Source organism: Diadema setosum, chromosome 22, assembly GCF_964275005.1.
Source record: "Diadema setosum chromosome 22, eeDiaSeto1, whole genome shotgun sequence".
NCBI lineage: Eukaryota > Metazoa > Echinodermata > Echinoidea > Diadematoida > Diadematidae > Diadema > Diadema setosum.
In genome coordinates, this window is record NC_092706.1 from 24,594,233 (window position 1) to 24,616,507 (window position 22,275).

The 22,275-nt window shown below is 41.0% G+C and overlaps 3 protein-coding genes across 3 annotated transcripts; 1 reads left to right on the forward strand and 2 right to left on the reverse strand.

Moving 5' to 3' along the window:
• Window positions 1-499: 499 nt before the first annotated feature.
• Window positions 500-6,454, reverse strand: LOC140245226 (uncharacterized). The gene is made up of 6 exons (XM_072324813.1): window positions 6,272-6,454; window positions 5,270-5,527; window positions 4,370-4,600; window positions 3,473-3,641; window positions 2,436-2,557; window positions 500-806 (listed from the first exon to the last, which is right to left on the reverse strand). The coding sequence occupies exons 1-6, from the start codon at window positions 6,417-6,419 to the stop codon at window positions 562-564; spliced, it is 1,173 nt and encodes a 390-aa protein (XP_072180914.1). The 5' UTR covers window positions 6,420-6,454; the 3' UTR covers window positions 500-561.
• A 785-nt stretch (window positions 6,455-7,239) lies between these two features.
• On the reverse strand, window positions 7,240-14,326 carry LOC140245227 (perlucin-like). Its single transcript, XM_072324814.1, has 4 exons — window positions 14,267-14,326; window positions 10,856-10,919; window positions 9,151-9,546; window positions 7,240-7,430 (listed from the first exon to the last, which is right to left on the reverse strand). Exons 1-4 carry the CDS (start codon window positions 14,324-14,326, stop codon window positions 7,240-7,242), a joined length of 711 nt encoding a protein of 236 aa, XP_072180915.1.
• A 416-nt stretch (window positions 14,327-14,742) lies between these two features.
• On the forward strand, window positions 14,743-18,034 carry LOC140245228 (uncharacterized). Its single transcript, XM_072324815.1, has one exon. The coding sequence runs from the start codon at window positions 14,768-14,770 to the stop codon at window positions 18,032-18,034; it is 3,267 nt and encodes a 1,088-aa protein (XP_072180916.1). The 5' UTR covers window positions 14,743-14,767.
• The last annotated feature ends 4,241 nt before the right edge of the window (window positions 18,035-22,275 follow it).

The following is a 22,275-nucleotide window of genomic DNA, read 5'->3' on the forward strand; positions in this document are numbered from 1 at the left end:
ATTCCTCTTCAAAACGCAACACACAAGCACACTCATTCACGCAAACATGCACAATCATACACTTTCGCAAGTAACAAGAAAACGGCGCATGGGAATTGCGGTAAGTGAAAAGACGAGTACAAGCCATTAAACAGCTGACTACAAACAAAGCAATTTGGTTCAGTTGATTTGTATTTTTCTTCTTCTACAAACTTTATTGATTAGAAACATGCAAATGCATTATTGCTTGTTATTCTTTTACGCAAGTAACAACATAAAATCACAAAGGATTGTAACAGTTCACTATGTCGCTTTCAAACGATGTTACTTGACCTATATAAACTATTAAACCATTTGTTTTTCCCGTCAGGAAAGCCTTATCATTTTTGATGTCTCTCCTATTCGAATTAAAAAAGAAAATATACTAAGTCTTCTTGGATATGTCTTTTTCCCGTAACCTGTAAAAGGTATCAAAAAGTCGTTCTTCTTGGTATCCATATCTTCGTCACCTTTACCGGCATAACACTCCTGATAGAGCTAAGAACAACCCCCACAACTCCTCCAACATTCAAGGGTCAAGCTTCAGTTGATTGATAGGAATTTTCCACCAGCGAACAGAACGTTGCCTTCTGTCGTCACTGTCGAGTTTGGAATCGTGGTCGTCACACGCAGGGTGGAGTCTTCGTCCATCCAGTAGAGGAGGCCGCCATGACATGCAAGTCCTCTCACCCCGGAGGTGATGGAAGGGAAAGCTCCGAGATCCGTCCCATCCAGATTCATGTAGAAAATATCCTCCTCGTTCCAGTCAATGGCGAAAATCTTTTCAGCTATATGTGAAGAATTGGGAAGAGAGAGAAAGAGATAAATGGGTAGATAGATAGAAAGTTAGATGAATAGATTTAGAGGGAGAGTGAGAGAGAGAGAGAGAGAGAGTGTGTGTGTGTGTGGTGGGGGTGGGGTGGGGTGGTGTTGAATAAAGACAAGTGATTGTCGTTGCTTCAATAGTGAACCTTTTTTTTTCTTAGAAAGTGAGATTCACCATTGAAACAACGCCAATGTTAAATACTGAATGAGGTAAAGAGTGCTGCAAATCGAAATCGTGTAATAGGATGGAATGTAATTATTGTTTATCATATATGTATATATATATATATATATATATATATATATATATATATATTGATATCATAATATAAATGATATATATAGTGTGAGAGATAGTTCCCTTCCCAAACGTACGCGGTGCCTCATTGTGGGTAGCATGTAGTGAAAGAAATTAAACTTGAGGCGGACATTGCTCTCGATCTTATGATAATAATACAGAGTGTGATTATTGTCGTATCTTGCTATACAAGTACGAACCCATTGATGAAATGGTCATTACTGACTCATGTTAGTTAGGCTTATACTGCTAATGAGTGAAACCATGTTAAAATCAGTGAGTCATTTTATGTATCACTTCACAGCCCTGATGAAGGTCTTAAAATGACCGAAAGCTTGGGAATAACAAATAAACTACAATACGCTGAACTAGCTATGACCGTGAATGCCCTGATCTTCTCGCACTCTACTACCCCATCCAAGGCAGTGAAATGTGGATCCTAATGCAAAAACTGAACAGTAAGATCCAAATCACTGAAAGCTAGGGTTTTATAACGAGTCAATCATGTCAATGGCATTACCAAGAGATAGAGGAGATAGAAGTAGGAATGAAAATATCAGACAATCACTCTCTGTTGACACGGTTCTGGCAGTCATGACAAAAATTGACCGACATGTTATGGTCATGTATTACAAATGTCTGACACAAGAGATACCAATCGAATCTATCAATAGGAAACCCGACAAGAAAAGACCAACTGGCGCCCCAGAAAGTAATGGGAGGACTAAATCGAGGAGAAAACCTTAAGGGTGGAAAGAGACTTCAAAAAAGCCAAGACCATGGCCCTTAATAGAAGAGAGTGGAAAACGCTGATAAAGAGGTCTTAAAGCGACAGACCAACTGGCCTACAGGTGTCAGAACTGCAGGGTGAGTAATGAGAAAGGCGATAAGCTGTGGTTCCCAATGGTGTTATAGGAAGAGAATGTCTTTGAACATTATGGTAATGTCGTCTGTTGTATTATTATCGTTACGTCCAGATCTGACTCGACGAGTTACGATTTCAATTCACCAAAACTTCTTAGATTTCTTGGAAGATATGACTTACTCCCAGGTGTAAAGATCGGCGGTGCCTGGCACCCCGTTAATGTGAATGCCATGACGGGGTCCTTGGGAAGAGTCATGATGACACTGAAGAAATAATTCTACAACTAATATGATTTTCATTTAATGATAGTGGTGATGACGATGATGATAGCTATTATCAAGTTATCATTGTGTCATTATTGAAAGTTGACTGTTAGAACGAAATACACCAGGGAGGTTTGCGGGAGATAGTGTATGTAAAACAACTTACTCTCGGTATCTACTGCAATAGCAACGATATGAGTCAGGGACGGGTTCGATGCGATGACGACACGATTGCTCCCGTCGACGTCTATCCTTTCAATTTCGTCGTCGTCACCAAAATACACGTGTCTGTTGAATGAATTAGACCACAATGGTTATCAAGCGAACAAGCTGACACAAAATTACCTAAAACCTGAAATACCGCAGGTAATGGTCAAGATAACTTAAGTAATTGTCAGCAGTTTGATCCTTCTGTGTGGCCTTTTAGCCAGCCTCATGCAGGGATTGATCCCAGCTGTGTATATATGATGATAATGATAACACGGTTGTATTTATCCAGGGTAGCCTCTTCAGCGTTGCCACTGCTCTACCAGACGGCCCTGCCATTATTATTACCCTAGCATTGCCAGGTACCCATTTATACACCTGAGTCCAGAGGGACATGGTGGGAAAAAACATCTTGTCCAATGACGTAAGCACTGGGCGGGAATCGAACTCGGTCCTCCGATTGGTTGTCGGCACCCCCCCCCCCCCCCCCGTATATAATATGGGGGCGCTGTTGCATATAAGTTTTTGTGGTTATCATTATGGTAATAATTATGGTCTTCCTATCAAAACGGTAGGCCTATCCTCTGCAGTGTTGCCACTGCTTTACCAAAGGCCCCATTTATTGCATCTTGGGTGCAGCATGTCCCTTTCTACCCAAGGACATAAATGTTTACCAGGCGTTGACTGGTAACCATTCATTCACCTGGGTCAAAGACATGAAAGGTATGAATAAAAACACCCCCCCCAAAAAAAACAAACAAAACAAAACAAACAAACAAACACACACACACACACACACACGCAAAGACCAAACAAACAAACAAAAACAAAACGAAAACATTTTGTCCAAGGACGTGTTACCTTCAATCGCTTGACGGGATGTGAACTATATGGACCCGAATTTTTGACAACCGACTGTTTTATCCACATTGTCACGGTGTCCTTAGCTTATAGTTTAGAAACATAGAAGAATAAAAGGCATAATAAAGGACTCACCCTCGCAAGGGAACGGCATGCACACAACGTGGGTTGTTTAGACCAGTATCAACTAGGACGAAGGAAGTGAGGGATTCAGTGTCCACGTAGAAACCCATTATCCTACTATGAGTCTGGACGACGGCGAAAAGCCTTCGCGATCGGGCGTCAATGGATATATCGGTAATACCTGTGTAAATGAAATGGTAATATCGTGCGGTTGGCCAAACAGTAAAATGTCTTTCAGATTGTAAATCAAGTGCATATAAAATATTTACCAAACCTGGAGAAGAACATGAAAATTTCGTATATCACTACCTCTGTTGTAAATGCAAGATTTGCAAAGATATCTACACATTTCTTACGTCCTTCCCCTTTCTAAAAGAAACACAAACATCAGAAGATTTAACAAGCAAAACAAACAAATAAATCAAACAGGTATTGTATATGATTAGTTTCTTATTCGATATTGTGTTGCTGTTTATGCAATTTGCAATTAACCAAAATACCTCCATCTTTAGGCTAATGCTTGATCTTTCAATGGAGGCCTCATAGGTCATAATTATGTCGGAGTATTCTGAGCGTATAATGATACAGTTATACTGCCAGAAAATCAACACAATCAACAGCAACGGGAGCAACAACAGTAGGAAAGTGTCGTGAATATGAAGGGAGTTTGTCCCCCCCCCCCCCTTTTTTTTTGTCATTCGTTTTGTTGACGTCATTGTGGGTAGTATGCGTCCCAGCACAGAATCAGCATTATTCCGTTGTTGTGGATTTGGGTACAGCATGCTTTTGTCGGTAATATCCGTAACACAACTTCTGGTACACCGGATACACGTACCTCGAAAGCAAACACACACTCACATGCACACACGCCAAAATACGCGCCATAACATACATGTCTATAGAACTTACGTTCTGAACTATCTCCAGTGACCTCAATAGTCTCCATTGCAGAGCCATCCACTGTTCCTCTACTCAGTGTGTTGTATTGCGCCGCGTATACATATCCTGTCAAAGGGTCCAGTGCTGCCTTAAATGGCCAGGTGACGCCAACAGGGATCTCGGAAAAGACCATTTTGTCCACGTCGGCCATCCATACTTTTTTACCCTGTTCGTCACCAACTAATATATTCTTGCTCGTATCTGCATACTCATCAAAACACAGGGAATTATGACAATATCATGTGAGACACATTAATATTAAACCACGTAATTCTCACTTAACCATAATAATTAACATTAGAATAATCCTAACGGTGCTAACATGTTTAGCCATTGTGTGTTTAACCATCAAACAACTGTTAAACAGCAATCAAGCTGTAATGTCTTTAATGTTATGAGCGTGTTTGTAGAGACACTTTCTGAAAGCTAAAAGATATTTCATTATAGTTTGAAAAAGCTCATTTTATTTTCTTATTTGCGAAGTCATAGGGCAGGTAATGAGGTATTGTAACCCGAATCTTTATATTTTCTGGGAAACTACTGTCGTTGACAATAAATTGCTATAGAGATTTAACAGCAATGGACTCCGTCACACTGATTAAAGAGAAATGATACAATGTACTTCAGCGTGATTTACGTGGTTGAGAATGACCACCATTTTAAGACCATCATCATCAAGTGTCTCAGAGTCTCAGTGCCTTACGAGTGCTCTAGCTCAATAATGCTACAAGCGTAAAATTTTATCTAAACTTTGCATAAAACACTGTGGAGAACCATCAAATACATTTTTCTCACGGACCTTTCATTAGACCACCGTAAAGCCCCAAACTAGCAAATTCTGAGTTAAAGTTCGTAAAGTCGAGTGTATACCTTCTGGTTTTCGTTCGTAGAGTGAGTACAGGTCGAAACCAGAGCTGAACTGGGAGTGTTTCACCGGTCCCGCCACGCGACAATCTCCCGTCTGCTCGTTGTAGGCAAACGTTGTACAGTTCTCGTTGGCCACGCACGAGGACCCGCATTGAAGAAAGTACGGCGTCGTTATGTTTTGTACCAGGGTTTGGACGACTGGTGAAAAGCTCTTTCTTGCTAATAAGTATTCTCTTGATGTCCATGCTGTTGCAGGTTTAGCTTTTAGAGGAAGATAAGACGTGAGCAAAAAGGAAGTCGAGCTTTACAGAATTTTTCACATACATTTTGCATACGAACCATCATCACTGATCATTCAACGTAGGCCTACCCGGTGAGGTTAGGGAACACTTTTACAATTTCATACATTTGTTACTCAGACGCTGTTCGTTAAGACTAGGGTTAGACCTACCGTGCATCTTATAAAATATGATACCAGTAATCCTCACCCAAATACCGATTAATTTCTTCCTTTGATTCTAAATAATCTGTCATCACCTCAGGAAGATTCCAAAGATAAATTACGTTATAAGGTTTGTATATGCCCTATTATTGCTGATGCTGAGAATTCAAGTTCCTTATTCAAGCAGACAAGAGAGCTTGGGAGCGATTGCAACTTCCGTAAATATTGTATTTGATATCGTATTTGGTCCATGTTCTCGGAGGTCCAGTATTCTTTCTGGCTCCCAAAACAGCCATGTGCCATCATGTATCTTATGATATTATTGGCCTCAAGACTAGATGGCGCACAGTTCACTTTGCGTGACTTTGTTGAACTATATTACACGTCAATACATCTAGATTGAATAGTACTTCTGTGGTTATTTGGAGAAAAAAACCCACGTGCAATTCAACCTCTGTTTTAACTTGTGACTTATGGGAAATTACCGTTTCTAGGGAGGAGTCTACCAATCACAGCAGACACATCGTTACCCTCATCTCACAGAAAACATGTAAAATGTTTACCCGGTGTCTCGCAAATGTAGGCGTTCTTGAAGTAGCATATTTCATCCTCCCACTTGTAGTCTTCATCCTTGTCCATAACAAAACAGTCTGATCCGTAATAGAAGGGTGTGGCTGCGTAACTGGTGTAGTCAAAGGGGTCTCCAGTCATCCACTGAAACACGCCCTTGTTGACTCTTGTCAAACCCAGCCAAACATCCACATAGCCTTCAAACAATAATAACAATTGCAACTGATTGGCAGATTACCCTACATCGACGTAAATAAGCACTGAATTGATCAGTGTTTTGGGAGTAGCCATAACAAAAGAAATCATAGGCATACATACAAGGGCAGAATTCGAACCTACGACCTTCTGAGCACCGGACAGACGTCTCGTTCACGAGACCATAAGCTTCTGTCCTACTGTCAGTACAATTTCTGGTCTTTAAAGCATGCAGCGGATACTCTGCATCGGCTGTCAGGCGGATCCTCGTTTGTCTATCAGACAAGATGCTTGTTCGGTGCTTAGGAGGATGTATGTTAAAATGCTGCTCGAGTATGTATGCCCATGATTTATTTTGTCAAGGCTATACTACTAAAACACTGATCAATTCCGTGCTTATTCAAGTCGATGTAGGGCAATTTGTCGTTCAGTTGCAATAAAAAAAAACAACAACAACAACTCGACGCAGGAATTTCATCACTTCAAACCATAACAATATGAATTCAATTCAATTTAACCCGAATACATCCATTTTCTTCTTCTACAGATATGAAAGATAATAACAAAATATGAGAAAATGAAAAAAAAAGAATAATCTAAAGTATACACTATTGTTGACTCTGCGATATAGTGAAAGTTATTACCAAAATTAAAAACATGCAGGGTTTCAAACGAAACTTGTTAGGCCTATAATATATATGCTCTGAGAGAAAAAAAAGTCTAATCCAAAGCCGTGTACGGCATACCAACAAATTCAAACAACAACTTATTTACCTATTGTCTTCGCCAGTCCCTGTATGAATTGTTCCTCTTCCGCGCTGTTGATGATCACAGGGGTACTGGCTTGGAATGTGCACCACAAGATCGCACTAGCCAAGTCCCTCGCAGCCGAATCAGAATTTGGAAGGGCGTAGTAGCAGGAAGATCCAAAGGTGTAGTCGAAACTCATTCCACAGCCTGTGGAAAGGAACGAAAACGAACAAATATACAGTATGTCCCCCCCCCCCCCCCAATAAAAAAAAAAAAAAATCAGATTTTTCGCATTGATAACACTCAATATGATTAAACTGTCTAATGCTACTTTAGGGTCTTAAAATATAACACCTTAGCTGTATTTTGCAGAAAACCCCGTTCAATTTGATTAAGCGGTCACAGAGAAATTTGGATTGTTGTAAAGCATGTCATGAGTCTGATTCTTCCAAGTTCAGCAATTGGATGCTCGTGTGTGTGAACACAGCAGACATAACTTGGAGGGAAGAGATTCCTGACATGCTCTTCAAAATCCCTCATTTCTCTTCGGTCTCTGAAGCAAACAGAACCGGGTTTTCTGTAAGATGTGGGCAATGAATGAGTTACAGTTTCGTACCCTGAAATTGTATTTGGATTGATTGACTATCTTTAAAGTTATCATTGGGGAGGGTCCCGTTGTATTTTTTTTTTTTTGGGGGGGGGGGGGGGGGACATACGGTATATTACTCGTCAATACGATATCCTGATAAGATCCCAAAATCTAAATCTGAGAAAATTTCAGGCAAAAGCAAAAATCAGAAATCATATATAAAAATATGAAAACGTTAACTTCAAACAAAAGCAAAAGTGTCTTGTCCGAAATGAAAAATTTATGAGTGATTTGAAATCTGAATATAAATGTAAGCCTAACCTCTAAGCCTGATTTCGAAACTTCTGTTTCCGTAAACGTGGTAAACAAAGCATAGCGTGAGGCGTAGACACATGCTACTCTGTTGTTGGGTCTGTAACACATTACTTCCATTCCTGCCGCACTCCCAGACTTGTTTACGTGAAATCTACATGACGCTTTAACTTTATCCCTCGGGTCTAAAGTACACTGGCTAAGAATCCCTCGAAAGATTTCAATATGAAATACAGTGTATTTACCATTACTCTTCAAATCTGATCATAAAGAAGTCCCAGAATACATCAACAAACTACTCCACACCCGTGAATCTTTACTTCTCGTCTTCTAAACGAACTTCAAGTGCTGGAGATCGTTCTTTTTCGTAGAGCTTCCAAATTTATAAATTAATTAGAAATCCCGCTAGCTTCTTGCTTCTTGACCTATGTTCAAGAAGCATTAATGTCAGTTGTTTTCGATAATGCTGTATAATATTTCATATTGCTATTTCTGGTTCCTTGTATATCAATAAAACTTTGTCTGATTAAAATCTTGTCTGACATATTTTCCTCTATGCTTGAACCGCACTGAACCTTTTTGAAAAGGAGATATGCAAAGTTACTGGTTCTTTTTGCATTTACGGCAATTCATTTTCATGCCAAAAACGTATGCAGGTATTATGAATCATGTGTGTGTGTGTGTGTGAGCGTGATTATTCTGATTTTATGAAATTTTGGTAAGGACGGCTAACAAAATTACGAAAGATATACCTGATAAGCTGTTGTAGTGTTACTCCGAAAAATGGAGAAGTTACGATCATACATTGATAATTGCAATGGGATAATTTCTCTCCAATTGATGTAAATGAAACACCTATAATGAAACTAAATTGCCACGGGGAAGAAAAAACAAAACCAGATTTTAACATTGGTTCATGGACACCTTACACAAAATTTCTAGTGATGACTCACAAAAACCTTACATTCGTCGATTTTGAATTGCCATATAATTGAGTTAGATGAAAGAAGATGAAATTGTTCTTACTGCCATCGGATTCCTTGGACTTCTCGCAGATGAAATGGAACTTATCTGCACAGCTTCGATCGTGCCAGTGGAAGCTATTTTCGCCATCCATCCTGATGCAATCCGTTCCGTCGTTGTTCGGATCGAACTCGTCCCCCCAGTTAGTATAGTTGAGGGGCGTTCCGTCCACCCACTCGAATTGCAACGGATCCAAGTGACCCATGCCGATCCAGAAATCGGCCCCTTTGCCGTAAGGAATGACGTAGTCGGTAACAGCAGCCTGCTCGTCTGCAGAGGTTATCGAAGCCAACGAGGCACCGACAGACTCGCAGGACGCCTTAGCGTCGTCTCTGTCTGCCACACCCTCACTGAAGTAATAGCACGAGGAATTCACCTTGATAAAACCGGCTGGACAAGCTGCGTTGACAGAATAATTTGAACAGGCTTTTATAATCATCTTCATAATCGTAATAACAGTGAAAACTAGAATCTTTGTATTTTTCTCGTCATTTTAAATGATCATTTCTCGTTTCATCACAAACTGTCAGTATTGTCCTTGTTCAATCTGGACTTTTACTGTCACCAGCTGCCAGGAGAAGATAAATACAGATCCTAAAGTACAAAGAGATAGAAGGTGTTTCAAATCATCTCTGGTAAACATATCCATAGACATCATAAATCTTGCAGTTTTAGTGTTCATTCAGGTATGGGGGAGGCGGAGGCGGGGGCGGGGGGCACATAGAATTGATTTGAATGTTGAAGATAGTAGTGATATGCGTCAGTTTCTGTGTAATAGCTACTATAGAAAGTTACCATAGAGAGCTACTAAAGAAACATCGTAAATGAAAGAAGCTTGATATAATATTACGTTGCAACATGACTGCATGTAATTGATTGTATTGTATGTGCAATTTCATACCACCTTGATATAGCTTTCGAGACATTTGCCCACATGGCTCTGTAAAGTCATGGACTATTCGACCATGAATATTGTGTGTGTGTGTGTGTGTGTGTGTGAGTGCGTGTGTAATTGTGAATGTGAAGCCCTATTTGCTTGTGCGCTTACCGAAGCTGCATTTGTTGTTGTCATTGTCGCTATTGTTGTTCTAATACAGCAGTAGAGAGGAAATATTGAGGAGCGATATTTTTTTTGCAAGCTTGCATCATAAACCTAAAAATGTTTCCGCTGTGAAAATCTCTCTCTCTCTCTCTCTCTCTCTCTCTCTATATATATATATATATATATATATATATATATAGCGAGAGAGAGAGAGAGAGAGAGTTTCGAGACAGTTATTGTCTTGAATTACATAATAGGATTCACCAAAACTGGATGTTCCTATAATACACGCAACTCAAGGACTGTTTCCAGACATTATACACGTAGGAACAATATACTTTTGGGGGAGAAAAGGAGGGGTCTCTTGGTCCATTCAACCGTATATTGGGTATAAAGTATACTGAATAATCTTTATCGTGTGTCCGTCGTGACCGTAGCAACGACGAATATTCATTGCAGTCACAGCGGCGTTACAATAATATTCAAAAAGAAAGAAAACAAGTAAGGGTTCAGCAGTTATATATATATATATAAAATATATATTTTACAGACAAAAGAGATAGATTGAAAAGTTAATGCTATCAATATAAAAGAAGAAAAAGAAAACTTAAAATTCGGATAACAAAATCATGAGCCGCCCTATTGAATGTACAGAGATATACTCACTGTACGATTCCAATTGTCCTTTGCTCATTGTTACACCTACTGCTGCAGTCCAGACAATGGCGATCTGTGTGTTGAATGAAAGCACATCAGATACAGTACTTTCCAGTTTTCAGTTTCTCCTATTTTGTACCCCAAACGCACTTTTCTTATTCAAAAAGAATATGAATGAATAATGTATAAGACTGCAACTGATAAACTGACAACTTCGAATAATGACAAAACTTGTCACCCAATTTCTCGGTACAATAATACAAAATATATACCCATATTACTATATTACTAGGTGTATAGTATGTGTTATACAACACCTTAGAATGATGTCGAATTGTGATTGGCCAAGAACATGTCACATGACATTCAATAAAAGATACCTATCAAACTCATTAAGAGTGACAGCCGTGCATTAGGCCCCTGGCGTGGGCCTAATGCACGGTTCGTATACAAATGATGCACAAGATAGAGTGTGTTAGTGAAGGTGCGGCGCGCTCGAGAGTATTGACAATGGTGCGACATGCACGAGGCGCAGCCGAGTGCATGTTTGCAACCGTTGTCAATACTCGAGAGTGGGCCGCACCTTCACTAACGCCACGAAATAATCCTGTGCATCATTTGTTTTATAAATGGGTCGAAAACTAACAGCATTATTTACGTACCTTTGTGGGTCAATACCAGTCAGCTACATGTAGCACTCGCTCAAAAGTCAAGATGTCCGAAGATGTTCGTCCCAAACATTTACGCACGTCGCACTCGGAAATCCCGCACATAAAATGCACTGTACGTACGTATAAGAGTATACGTACGCCACGTACTGTTATGCACAAGAAAGGCCGCCGGCTGTTGTGGCAGCCCGCGGCCCGAACTAGAAGTTGTTTACAGGATTGACAGCGCGTATACAAGTAGTAGCGCGTGACGCACTTGTAACAACTGATTGAGTGCGCACTGCTAGTGTAAACATTGTGACGTACGTCAGGCCAGGGAGGTGGAAGAGAGACTCTTCTTAGTGCATACCTGACGAAATTAATGCACGCACACGTGACTCATTTCAGCGCTTCCAATTGGCTACATTCTTGAACCCATTTTATAACAGGTACTAATGCACGGCTTCGCGGGTGGTTACTAATGCACGGCCAATCGACTTCACTAGCAAAGCGCCAGCAAACTACATGCTGGCCTGCTGCAGCGCTGGTAAGTTCATTCACAGGCCAGGCGCGGCGGAGTACTGCAACGTGACGTGTACGCAACGCGCAGCTACTTTACCTAGCTAGTTGCATGTATTGCGGCCTTACGTTAGTACGGATGTGTTTTTACTTTTGACTCTGATCTGCTACGTGGACCACAGTAATCTCAAAATCAAGACTTCAATTCAAGTTGAGAAACCGTAATTTGATCAGTTTCTGTGTTTTTCTACAAAATCATTGTCGGAAATAGACATAGTCTAGACCTATCAACGTTAGATCTACCTACTAACGTTAGATCTACCGACATCTCAGATCGGCCTAGGCCTAACATTAGAACGTTCTCGATCTAACGTTAGTGTAGAATGGGTATAGACCCTGCAGAGTTTGCGATTCCTGTGACTGTGTGGTCGAATCATGACGAGTGTTTGAATACACTGGGTGGTTTAGAATTCTCGGCCTAGTTGTTACATTTATTTTTGGGCCTTCCCGAGTTGCCGGTCACTGATTTACTACTGTGATAATTATGGACAAGGTGTTGTATAAAACGAATAATTTATGATTTTGTTCGTGCATTGGGGCGCGTAATATCGCACTCGTAATATCGCACTTCGTGCGATATTCGTGCCCAATGCACTCACAACTCATAAATTATTCGTATATTGTATGTATCTATAATCATGTAATTATCATATATACTGATATGAAATAAATTATATATTTTGCTATAACCATGTCTTTATTGGGAAACAAACACAAAACAAAGAACATGATAACATGCATGTATATACCAGGTCCATGGTCTTATTCTGGACATAATGGTAGGTAATGACACACTTGCAAATACTAGTAGGCCTATTGTGAACAAGTTTATAGTAAGATGTACAACAAATGTTGGTGATTGGCAAAACTATCAGATAAAAAAAAAAATCAATCACTATACATTTCCCACTATATATGTGACGTGCATCACAAATCCAACAAAAAGGCACATCCCTTGATTTTAGGTGAGGACTAAAAAGAAAAAAAAAGAAGGTGAAATGGGTCAACCAAGTCAATCTTGAGTTATCGTTCTTCATACATTATTCTTTAGTTTGGGATCATAACATGAATGGGAAAGTGTGTTTTCAGCAATTTTTCTACAACCCTTTGGGGGGGGGGGAGAGTAGAACTGTCAGGTATGTCTCAGAGGCCCTTTTTCATTTCTTGGAATCCTTTGTACACTCTTAACGTTCAAGTCCAATAACTTTTGAAAGGATAATTTGGATAAGTTAGGGGAGTCCATTTGGATTGAGTTATACATCATTCTAAAGCCTAGAGTCTGCCCTTAACTAAAACTATATCCATGTCTGGCGACTTTTTGTTGGTTTTAAGATGCAGGGTCACATAACAATATAACATTTGTAATTGTTAAAGTGTCAATCCAATAAACCATTTTAATCATGGTGGGATACATATTACATTTCTAAGTGTTTAATAATGTCAATCCAATGACTAATTCATAATTATTATATTTGTCCATAACACACAATCATTGCATGTATTTCTTAGTGACTAACATACTTTCGTATTACATTTATAAGTGATTAACGCCCCTAAATCTGTTCCTTTTTTCATAGACTATCATTATATATATATATGTCACGAGTGGAGTGACAGGCGCTCTCCTCCACTGAGGTCAATTTGCATGGAATTTGTAAATTAGCACTTAAGCATGTAAATTGATGCAAACTGTTTAGCATTTCAATAGAAGAAATTCCAGACCGCTCCCGGTAGAGCCACGGTAGTGCTATGTGTTGTTATTTATGGTTGCATGAGCATTTCAATAGAAGAAATTCCAGACCGCTCCCGGTAGAGCCACGGTAGTGCTATGGTTGTTATTTATGGTTGCATGAGCTGAGATACATTTGTATATTTATAATGAGGTAATTTGAACGTTGATTAGGATAATATGAATGTGCTCAAGTGCTCTGGCTGTAAGTGATCTGAATATTTTGATATTTGAAGGGTTTCCGGGTTTCCCGAAGGGTCAAGGGCCCACTGACACTGCAAGAGGCAGTTGCATAAAGGCGTCGTTGACTGTCGACCAGCTCCGAGGCTGTAAGGGAGCATAGACTGTCGACTGAACTTCATTCCTGGATGCTGAGGAGACACCGCTAAGACGTCCGTCGGGAGAGCGACCACGCGAACGGCAATCGCGAAGAGTTGCTACGACAGACCACGCGACAGTCCATACCAGCACCAGCGTAACGGGGCCCCGTCGTCGACCGACATCGTCATCGACCTGCATTGTCATCGTCATACATCGTCGTCATAAGCCATCGTCACGCAACGTACACCCGTGACAGCCATTCGAGGTGAAATAAGTCCAATTTAAGTTAAACATAAACTCCTAAGAGCCAGAAAGCCACTGAGCAGGAATAATTTATGTTCGTTTGTTCTCTTTTTATAATTTGCTGTAAAACCAATAGTCAGTTATAGACAATTAAAATATGTGAGTTAACTGAATGCACATTGTTTCCTCCGTTTCATCTTGTATGAGTTACAGCCTACCAACAGTTCTCAGAGGTTATGAAAATTTCTTTGTTCCGTTTATTTCCATATATAAGGATGGAAACCGGGCAAATTCTGTGACAATTGGGGGCTCGTCCGCTGGAGAGAACTTGGCAGGGATTATTCATACAAGAATTTGAGACGTGATTCATTTAACCTCATGTTGTGTGTATAAGATATCACAATGGAATTAGAGAAGTACGTACAGTTAGGTAAAGATTGTGGACTGCAAGGTGCAGAACTAGTGGAGTTTGCCCGCACTGAAAGAGACAAGTATCTCGAAGAAAAGAGACGAGATGAAAAGTTAGAAAGAGATGAAAGACAGGTACAGAGGGAAGAAATAACCAAGCAAAAGAGGATTGAGTTAGAAATAGCTCAATATAGGAGTGTCAATGTGAAGGGAACAAATAGTGTAAGGAGTAGCTTACCAAGCTTGCCGGCGTTTCGCGCTGACTCTGACGATTTGGACGCTTATCTGTTGCGCTTTGAGAGATATGCAAAACAAAGTCAGTGGCCAGAGGAATGCTGGGCTCCTGCATTGGGGAACCTTTTGACCGGGCGCGCTTTAGAAGTTTATTCTCTCTTACCGGCAAATGAAGCCGACGACTATGAAAGTCTGAAAGATACACTCTTGCGGCAGTTTGCGCTAACTGAAGAAGGCTTTCGCAAACGTTTTCGAGAGGCGCGGCAGAAAATGGGCGAATCATTTGGGCAATTTGCAACGCGCATAACCGGATATGCTACTAGATGGGTAGAGATGTCGGGTACAAGTAAGTCCTATGAAGGGCTACTAGAGCTAACGGTGCGTGAACAGCTGCTCGAATGTTGTGATCGTGGATTATCTGTTTTCATTCGTGAGAGAAACCCACGATCGGTGAAAGAGATGGCAGATATCGCAGATCGGTATCGGGACGCACACGGGCATGGCGGCTCCGGTAAACGCGCACGCGACGATAATAAGTCTCGTAACCAGGGCAACGAAGCAAGCCAAGCAAAGAAAGGGGGCGCCACGTCACGTGACAACCAGGGTTGCTTTGTCTGTGGTAAGCAAGGACATTTTGCTTCTAAGTGTCCAGACCGTAAAACTGACCAGTCGAAAGTAACTAGCAAGCAGTATGTGCCAAAGTCAAAACAGACGGGGGCAACATGTGTGGTAGGAGTATGCCCTACTCATGATGCTCACGAGAGAGGGAATATTTGTGGCACACCTTCTGTTAAACTGATGTGTGGTCACGAGTTACCCCTTCTTAGTGGTGGGTGTAACGTAGGCACAGACATGCCGACATGTGAAGGTATGTTAAACGGTAAAAGAGTGAAGGTGCTGAGAGACACTGGTTGCAACACCGTAGTGGTGAAACGTCAACTGATAGAGGAGTCTCAGCTGACTGGTGAGGTTCAAACTTGTGTGCTCATAGATGGTACTGTGAGAAAAGTGCCATTAGCAAAAGTTGAAATCGATTCACCATACTTTGTTGGAACAACACATGCTTTATGTATGACGAATCCTATCTACGATCTAATCATAGGTAATGTTAGTGGTGCTAGGCAGCCTGGCGACGAGGACATCGGATGGAGCGGAGAGGATGCTAGGGAGAAGCCGTCAGCTGACGAGATGACGACCTCCGGTTCAGAGGCAGAGTCCGCGGAAGCAGAGTCTTCGAAAGGGACAACGCAGAACGGCATCACAACGACCTCCGACAGTCGTGATCGTCCCCACACTGACGAGAGTGTGAAGCAGTTACCAACACCCCTACCTACAACCAACGAAAGTGCAGCAGTAGAGACAAGAGGCATGAGGAAATCGAAGGAACGGCCGTGGAAGAGACTAGGATCAGCAGACCAGCCGACGATCACTGCAACCAGGGAGGAGATGATCAGAGAGCAGGCACGAGATGCTACGCTGGAGAAACTTCGAAAGTTGGCGGAGAAAGGTGAGGCTAAGGCTGTAGGGAAAGGAAGTGAGGTCAGATATTTTTGTCGTGACAATCTTCTCTTCCGTGAATACAGGTCTCCCTACGTCGAGAGAGGAAAGACATTCACGCAGCTAGTGGTGCCCCAGCCGTATCGCAGTGAAGTACTCCGACTAGCTCACGACTCCCCTCTAGCAGGTCACCTGCAGACGAAGAAGACGGCTGACCGGATTCTCGCCCACTTCTATTGGCCAGGGATTCAAGCCGATGTCAAGCGTTACTGTGCATCATGCGATTCATGTCAACGCACCACGCCAAAGGGTAAGATAGGGAAAGTACCCCTGACCATCCCCCCTTTGATTGATACATGTTTCCGTAGAGTGGCGGTCGATTTGATCGGACCACTTGAACCGATCACCGAGAGAGGGAATCGATATATCTTGACGATAATCGATCTTGCAACTAGATACCCAGAGGCGGTAGCGTTACCACGAATCGAAGCAGAACGGGTAGCAGAGGCGTTAGTTGAAGTATTCTCGAGGTTAGGCATTCCTAATGAGATACTCTCTGATAACGGCACTCAATTCGTTTCAGGTGTGATGAAAGAAGCAGCTCAACTCCTGGGAGTGAAACAATTTCACACGACACCATACCACCCGATGGCGAACGGCGCCTGCGAGAGATTCAACGGCACGTTGAAACAGATGTTGAGGAGAATGTGCCAGGAGCGACCTCGTGATTGGGACCGCTTCCTGCCAGCTCTTCTCTTCGCATATCGAGAGGTGCCTCACGAAAGCCTTGGCTTTTCTCCTTTCGAACTCATGTATGGCAGAGTGGTGAGAGGACCCATGACAGTACTGAAAGAGCTGTGGACTAAGGAGATCCCTGAGGAGGAAACGAAGACTACGTACCAGTACGTCATCGATCTCCAAAACCGACTCGAACAGACGTGTGAACTCGCCAAAGAGGAGCTGTCCAAAGCATCAAGGAAGTACAAGAAACACTTCGACGTGAAGACGAAGGAGAGACGCTTCGAGTGCGGCGACAAAGTGCTACTCCTGTTACCGTCGACGCGGAATAAGCTGCAAATGCAATGGCGAGGTCCATTCGAAATCGTGCAGCGAATTGCCAGAGACGATTACCGATTGCTAGTGAACGGTAAGGAAAGGACCTACCACGCCAATCTCCTAAAACGGTACATTGGGAGAGACGACGAGAAAGTCAACGATGTCGAGAGCGAAAACCAGGGACAACTGGAGGCGAACTACGTCAGTGTCGTGGACGACCAGGTAGATGATGACGGATCGGTGCCCATCTCATTTCCCTCCATCGAAGCGTCGGAAGGCGTGCATGACGTGAAGTGCAACGACGAGCTAGATGAGGAGAAGATGAGGGAGGTAAAGACTCTCCTGCTGGAGTTCTCGGACGTCATGAACGATGTCCCGGGACGGACCGACATCATCGAGCACGCCATCGAAAACTTCTTCTCGAAACGCTTCTCGAAAACTGCTAAAACGCGAGCGCGTGTACCCAATCGCTGAGCGCGAGTGTCCAGCTCTTGCGTGGGCGGTCAGAAAGTCCTCGTACTTTTTGTATGGCCGAGCATTCCAGCTGCAAACTGACCACTACCCGCTTGCTCATCTAACACACGCGCGAATGCAAAATCCAAGAGTCATGCGCTGGGCGCTTGCACTGCAGGCCTATCAGTATCGTGTACAGGTAATCAAAGGCTCAGAGAATGTCGGGGCTGATTACCTCAGCAGATGCCCTACTGAGTAGAAATAGAGGTGTAAACAGCCCATGTTATCTCTATTATATGTGGGTTAATCAGAATGTAATTTTGCAATGAATTCATCGTTATATACATTGTATGCTAGGAGGTATATTGGAAAGCTACAGTATTACACACATTATGTATGCTGAGTGTGAGGTAAGATATGCAGTTGACGCATACATCTCTGAAATTATTTGACTGCTCTGCATCAGACACCCCGGTATAAAACCGTGCATAAGAAGGTTTTGCACAGTACAATTTATTTTGTAGCAACAGCTAATGCACACAATATACGATTAGCACAGGTATCATAATGTTCTCCAATATTATACTGGCCAACAAGAAGAGTCTGTTGAAATTGAGCCGAAAGTGTCAATTTTGTATTGTGCGGTGAAAAAGGGTAATGTTATTATTGAACTGTGGCTGGTATAATAATGCAAAAGAGTGTTAAAAGAGATATGATGAAGTTTATATGTTATCCAACTGACTGAGTAAATCAGATTGTATAGTATACTGTGGAGTTTGTTGGTTTGATAGAAAACACACATAAACTGTCTCCATGGACAGCAGCCGATATTTGGAACAGTAGTCTGTCATGTATCACAACGAGTGAAGTTATAAAGCAGTGAATTGTTATAAGGAGTATAATGTTTTTGATTTAGAAGAGTAATGGTGAGAAAGTACTTACCTGTTACAGACATTGGATTTTAATTAGAGAGATGAGGCTATTGTTTCAGAGCGACTGTCATCTTAAATGGGGGGTTATTTGTCACGAGTGGAGTGACAGGCGCTCTCCTCCACTGAGGTCAATTTGCATGGAATTTGTAAATTAGCACTTAAGCATGTAAATTGATGCAAACTGTTTAGCATTTCAATAGAAGAAATTCCAGACCGCTCCCGGTAGAGCCACGGTAGTGCTATGTGTTGTTATTTATGGTTGCATGAGCATTTCAATAGAAGAAATTCCAGACCGCTCCCGGTAGAGCCACGGTAGTGCTATGGTTGTTATTTATGGTTGCATGAGCTGAGATACATTTGTATATTTATAATGAGGTAATTTGAACGTTGATTAGGATAATATGAATGTGCTCAAGTGCTCTGGCTGTAAGTGATCTGAATATTTTGATATTTGAAGGGTTTCCGGGTTTCCCGAAGGGTCAAGGGCCCACTGACACTGCAAGAGGCAGTTGCATAAAGGCGTCGTTGACTGTCGACCAGCTCCGAGGCTGTAAGGGAGCATAGACTGTCGACTGAACTTCATTCCTGGATGCTGAGGAGACACCGCTAAGACGTCCGTCGGGAGAGCGACCACGCGAACGGCAATCGCGAAGAGTTGCTACGACAGACCACGCGACAGTCCATACCAGCACCAGCGTAACGGGGCCCCGTCGTCGACCGACATCGTCATCGACCTGCATTGTCATCGTCATACATCGTCGTCATAAGCCATCGTCACGCAACGTACACCCGTGACAGCCATTCGAGGTGAAATAAGTCCAATTTAAGTTAAACATAAACTCCTAAGAGCCAGAAAGCCACTGAGCAGGAATAATTTATGTTCGTTTGTTCTCTTTTTATAATTTGCTGTAAAACCAATAGTCAGTTATAGACAATTAAAATATGTGAGTTAACTGAATGCACATTGTTTCCTCCGTTTCATCTTGTATGAGTTACAGCCTACCAACAGTTCTCAGAGGTTATGAAAATTTCTTTGTTCCGTTTATTTCCATATATAAGGATGGAAACCGGGCAAATTCTGTGACAATATATATATATATATATATATATATATATTACATATTATATTATATTATAATATCATTCAACACAGGACACTATGGGGGAAAAACATAATTCAATTAATGTACGATTTCCTCCAAATAGTAATTACAACGATCTCCAAACGTAGAGAATTGTTCCTTTCTTCAGTGCTCTTGAAAAAATTATGAAATACTGTCATATCAGCAATCATACGATGATGCAATTGAAGCTCCTAACAAGTTACGAACTCACCAGCGCCTTGCGTATTGAAGACATGACAAGGTTCCACGGCTGCCAGTTAACATTATTTTCCAGTAAATACCAGTGCTGAAAAACTTTCACTCAGCTGCGTCGGGGACATTGGATATTCATATCAACCGTAACAGTTCAGGAACTTAGTGTATGACAACAATGCATGATATTAGTTTAGAAAAGATATTCACTTTACTGTTTCCAGGGCAAAGGTAAGCAAGTTGATGCGTCAGAGGCGGCGTCTATTATTTGTCGCGCGAGTACCAAACACCAACTCGATAGTTTCCATGATAACAGTCACTAAGCTGGCATCGATCCTGCTGCGATGTAGGTCAGGCATGTTAATGTGACGCAGCTGTTGCATCAATTTCACTGCACAGGCACGGTTCTAATAAAGGAGATGGACAATTATGTCTGGGCGACACATCGGAATAAGACATCATCAAAACAGAATTGATTTTTTTTTTAAGAAAAAAAAAAAGAAATTGATGTGGTTTTGAATAGCAAAATGAAATGTTGGGTGCAACCACGTAGCCTTGTTATTATGTTAACTGGAAACCTAAAGGTTCCAAACGGTAATTCAGGTTAAGACAAAAAGGTCAGTACACACACACACACACACACACACATATATATATATGTATATATATATATATATATATATATATATATATATAAAACATTACCGAAAATTTTTCGCGAAAAAAGAACACAAATTGTGTTTACTGGGCCTTAGTATTGGAATTTTTTTATTAATTTTCATTATTTTTTTAAATTAATTCTGATATCACTGGGGATTTGCATTTTTGAAAGCTGCTAACTGATTTCTTTGCTGCTAACGTCTTTACTTTGTTTGATTTATTTCATAACCGTTATAATATATTATTCAAATATAGTCCACTTCTCGGTAAGACCAAAGTCTCATGTGCCCTGGCATCGACCCTTGAACTCTTCCTCCTTTGCCCTTTCCTCTGTCTTCCTGTCCCTTTCTGGCCTTTGACCTACTGTTTTTTCTTTCCACGCGTATGTAAGAGAGCTGCTTTGTTTCTATGTGTGCGTTTGTGTGCGTACTCGTTTTATGTTCTGCTTCCCGAGGAATATGTCTAATTGTCTCGTTGCATTATTACTATAATTCTCACGACTCACGAGGGGACTGCATTCTACAATCTTGGCTTTTTAGCAGTCCCCTCCATTTTCGACCTTTTCTTTGTTATGATTCAGTCACATTTTGTCCATGTATTTCTTCAACTAAAGTATGTTTATTGTTTCATGTAAACAAATGACGTGTATTTAAATTTCATTTGGATATGCAAAAATTACATTGTACTTAATTTGTATATATGCAATTGTCATATTATATGCTTTGGCCGGAAATGAAATAAAAATGAAATGAAATGAAATGAAATGAAATGAAATGAAATGAAATAAAATGAACTTCCCAAGTGAACTACATGTTGCTTAAAACAACTTGAGATATGTCTGTGATGTCTAAATGATTGCGGGAAACAAACATTTAGTATCGAAAGTATATGAATCCGCTTACATTAAATCATAAATGTCTTATAGTGTTTGTACTCTAGAGGTTAAGCATTTGAAAATTACATATATATATATATATATATATATACATATATATGTATATATAATATACATATTTTTTTTTTTTTTAACCAGCCGTTCTAGCTCCAACTTTGTTTTTAAACAGATGTCCGCATCTTGAAAGCTAAAAAGGAAAGCTTGAAAAAACACGTCATACAAAGATATAAACAACATGTTAATGCATATCCTCTTGATATTGTAGTGCCTTTGTTTCTATGGCAGCGTCCATGGACTACATTTCCCGTGTCTCAGTCCTCCCGTCAATATAATCAATTAAAGTCATTAACACTAGAGATCAATGAAATTTTAACCGACCTATCTATTCCATAAGTCAACCTGCCCTTAAACTAGCTTAATTCATTAGACAAATGTCAAACAAGCTTCCATACAGTCCTA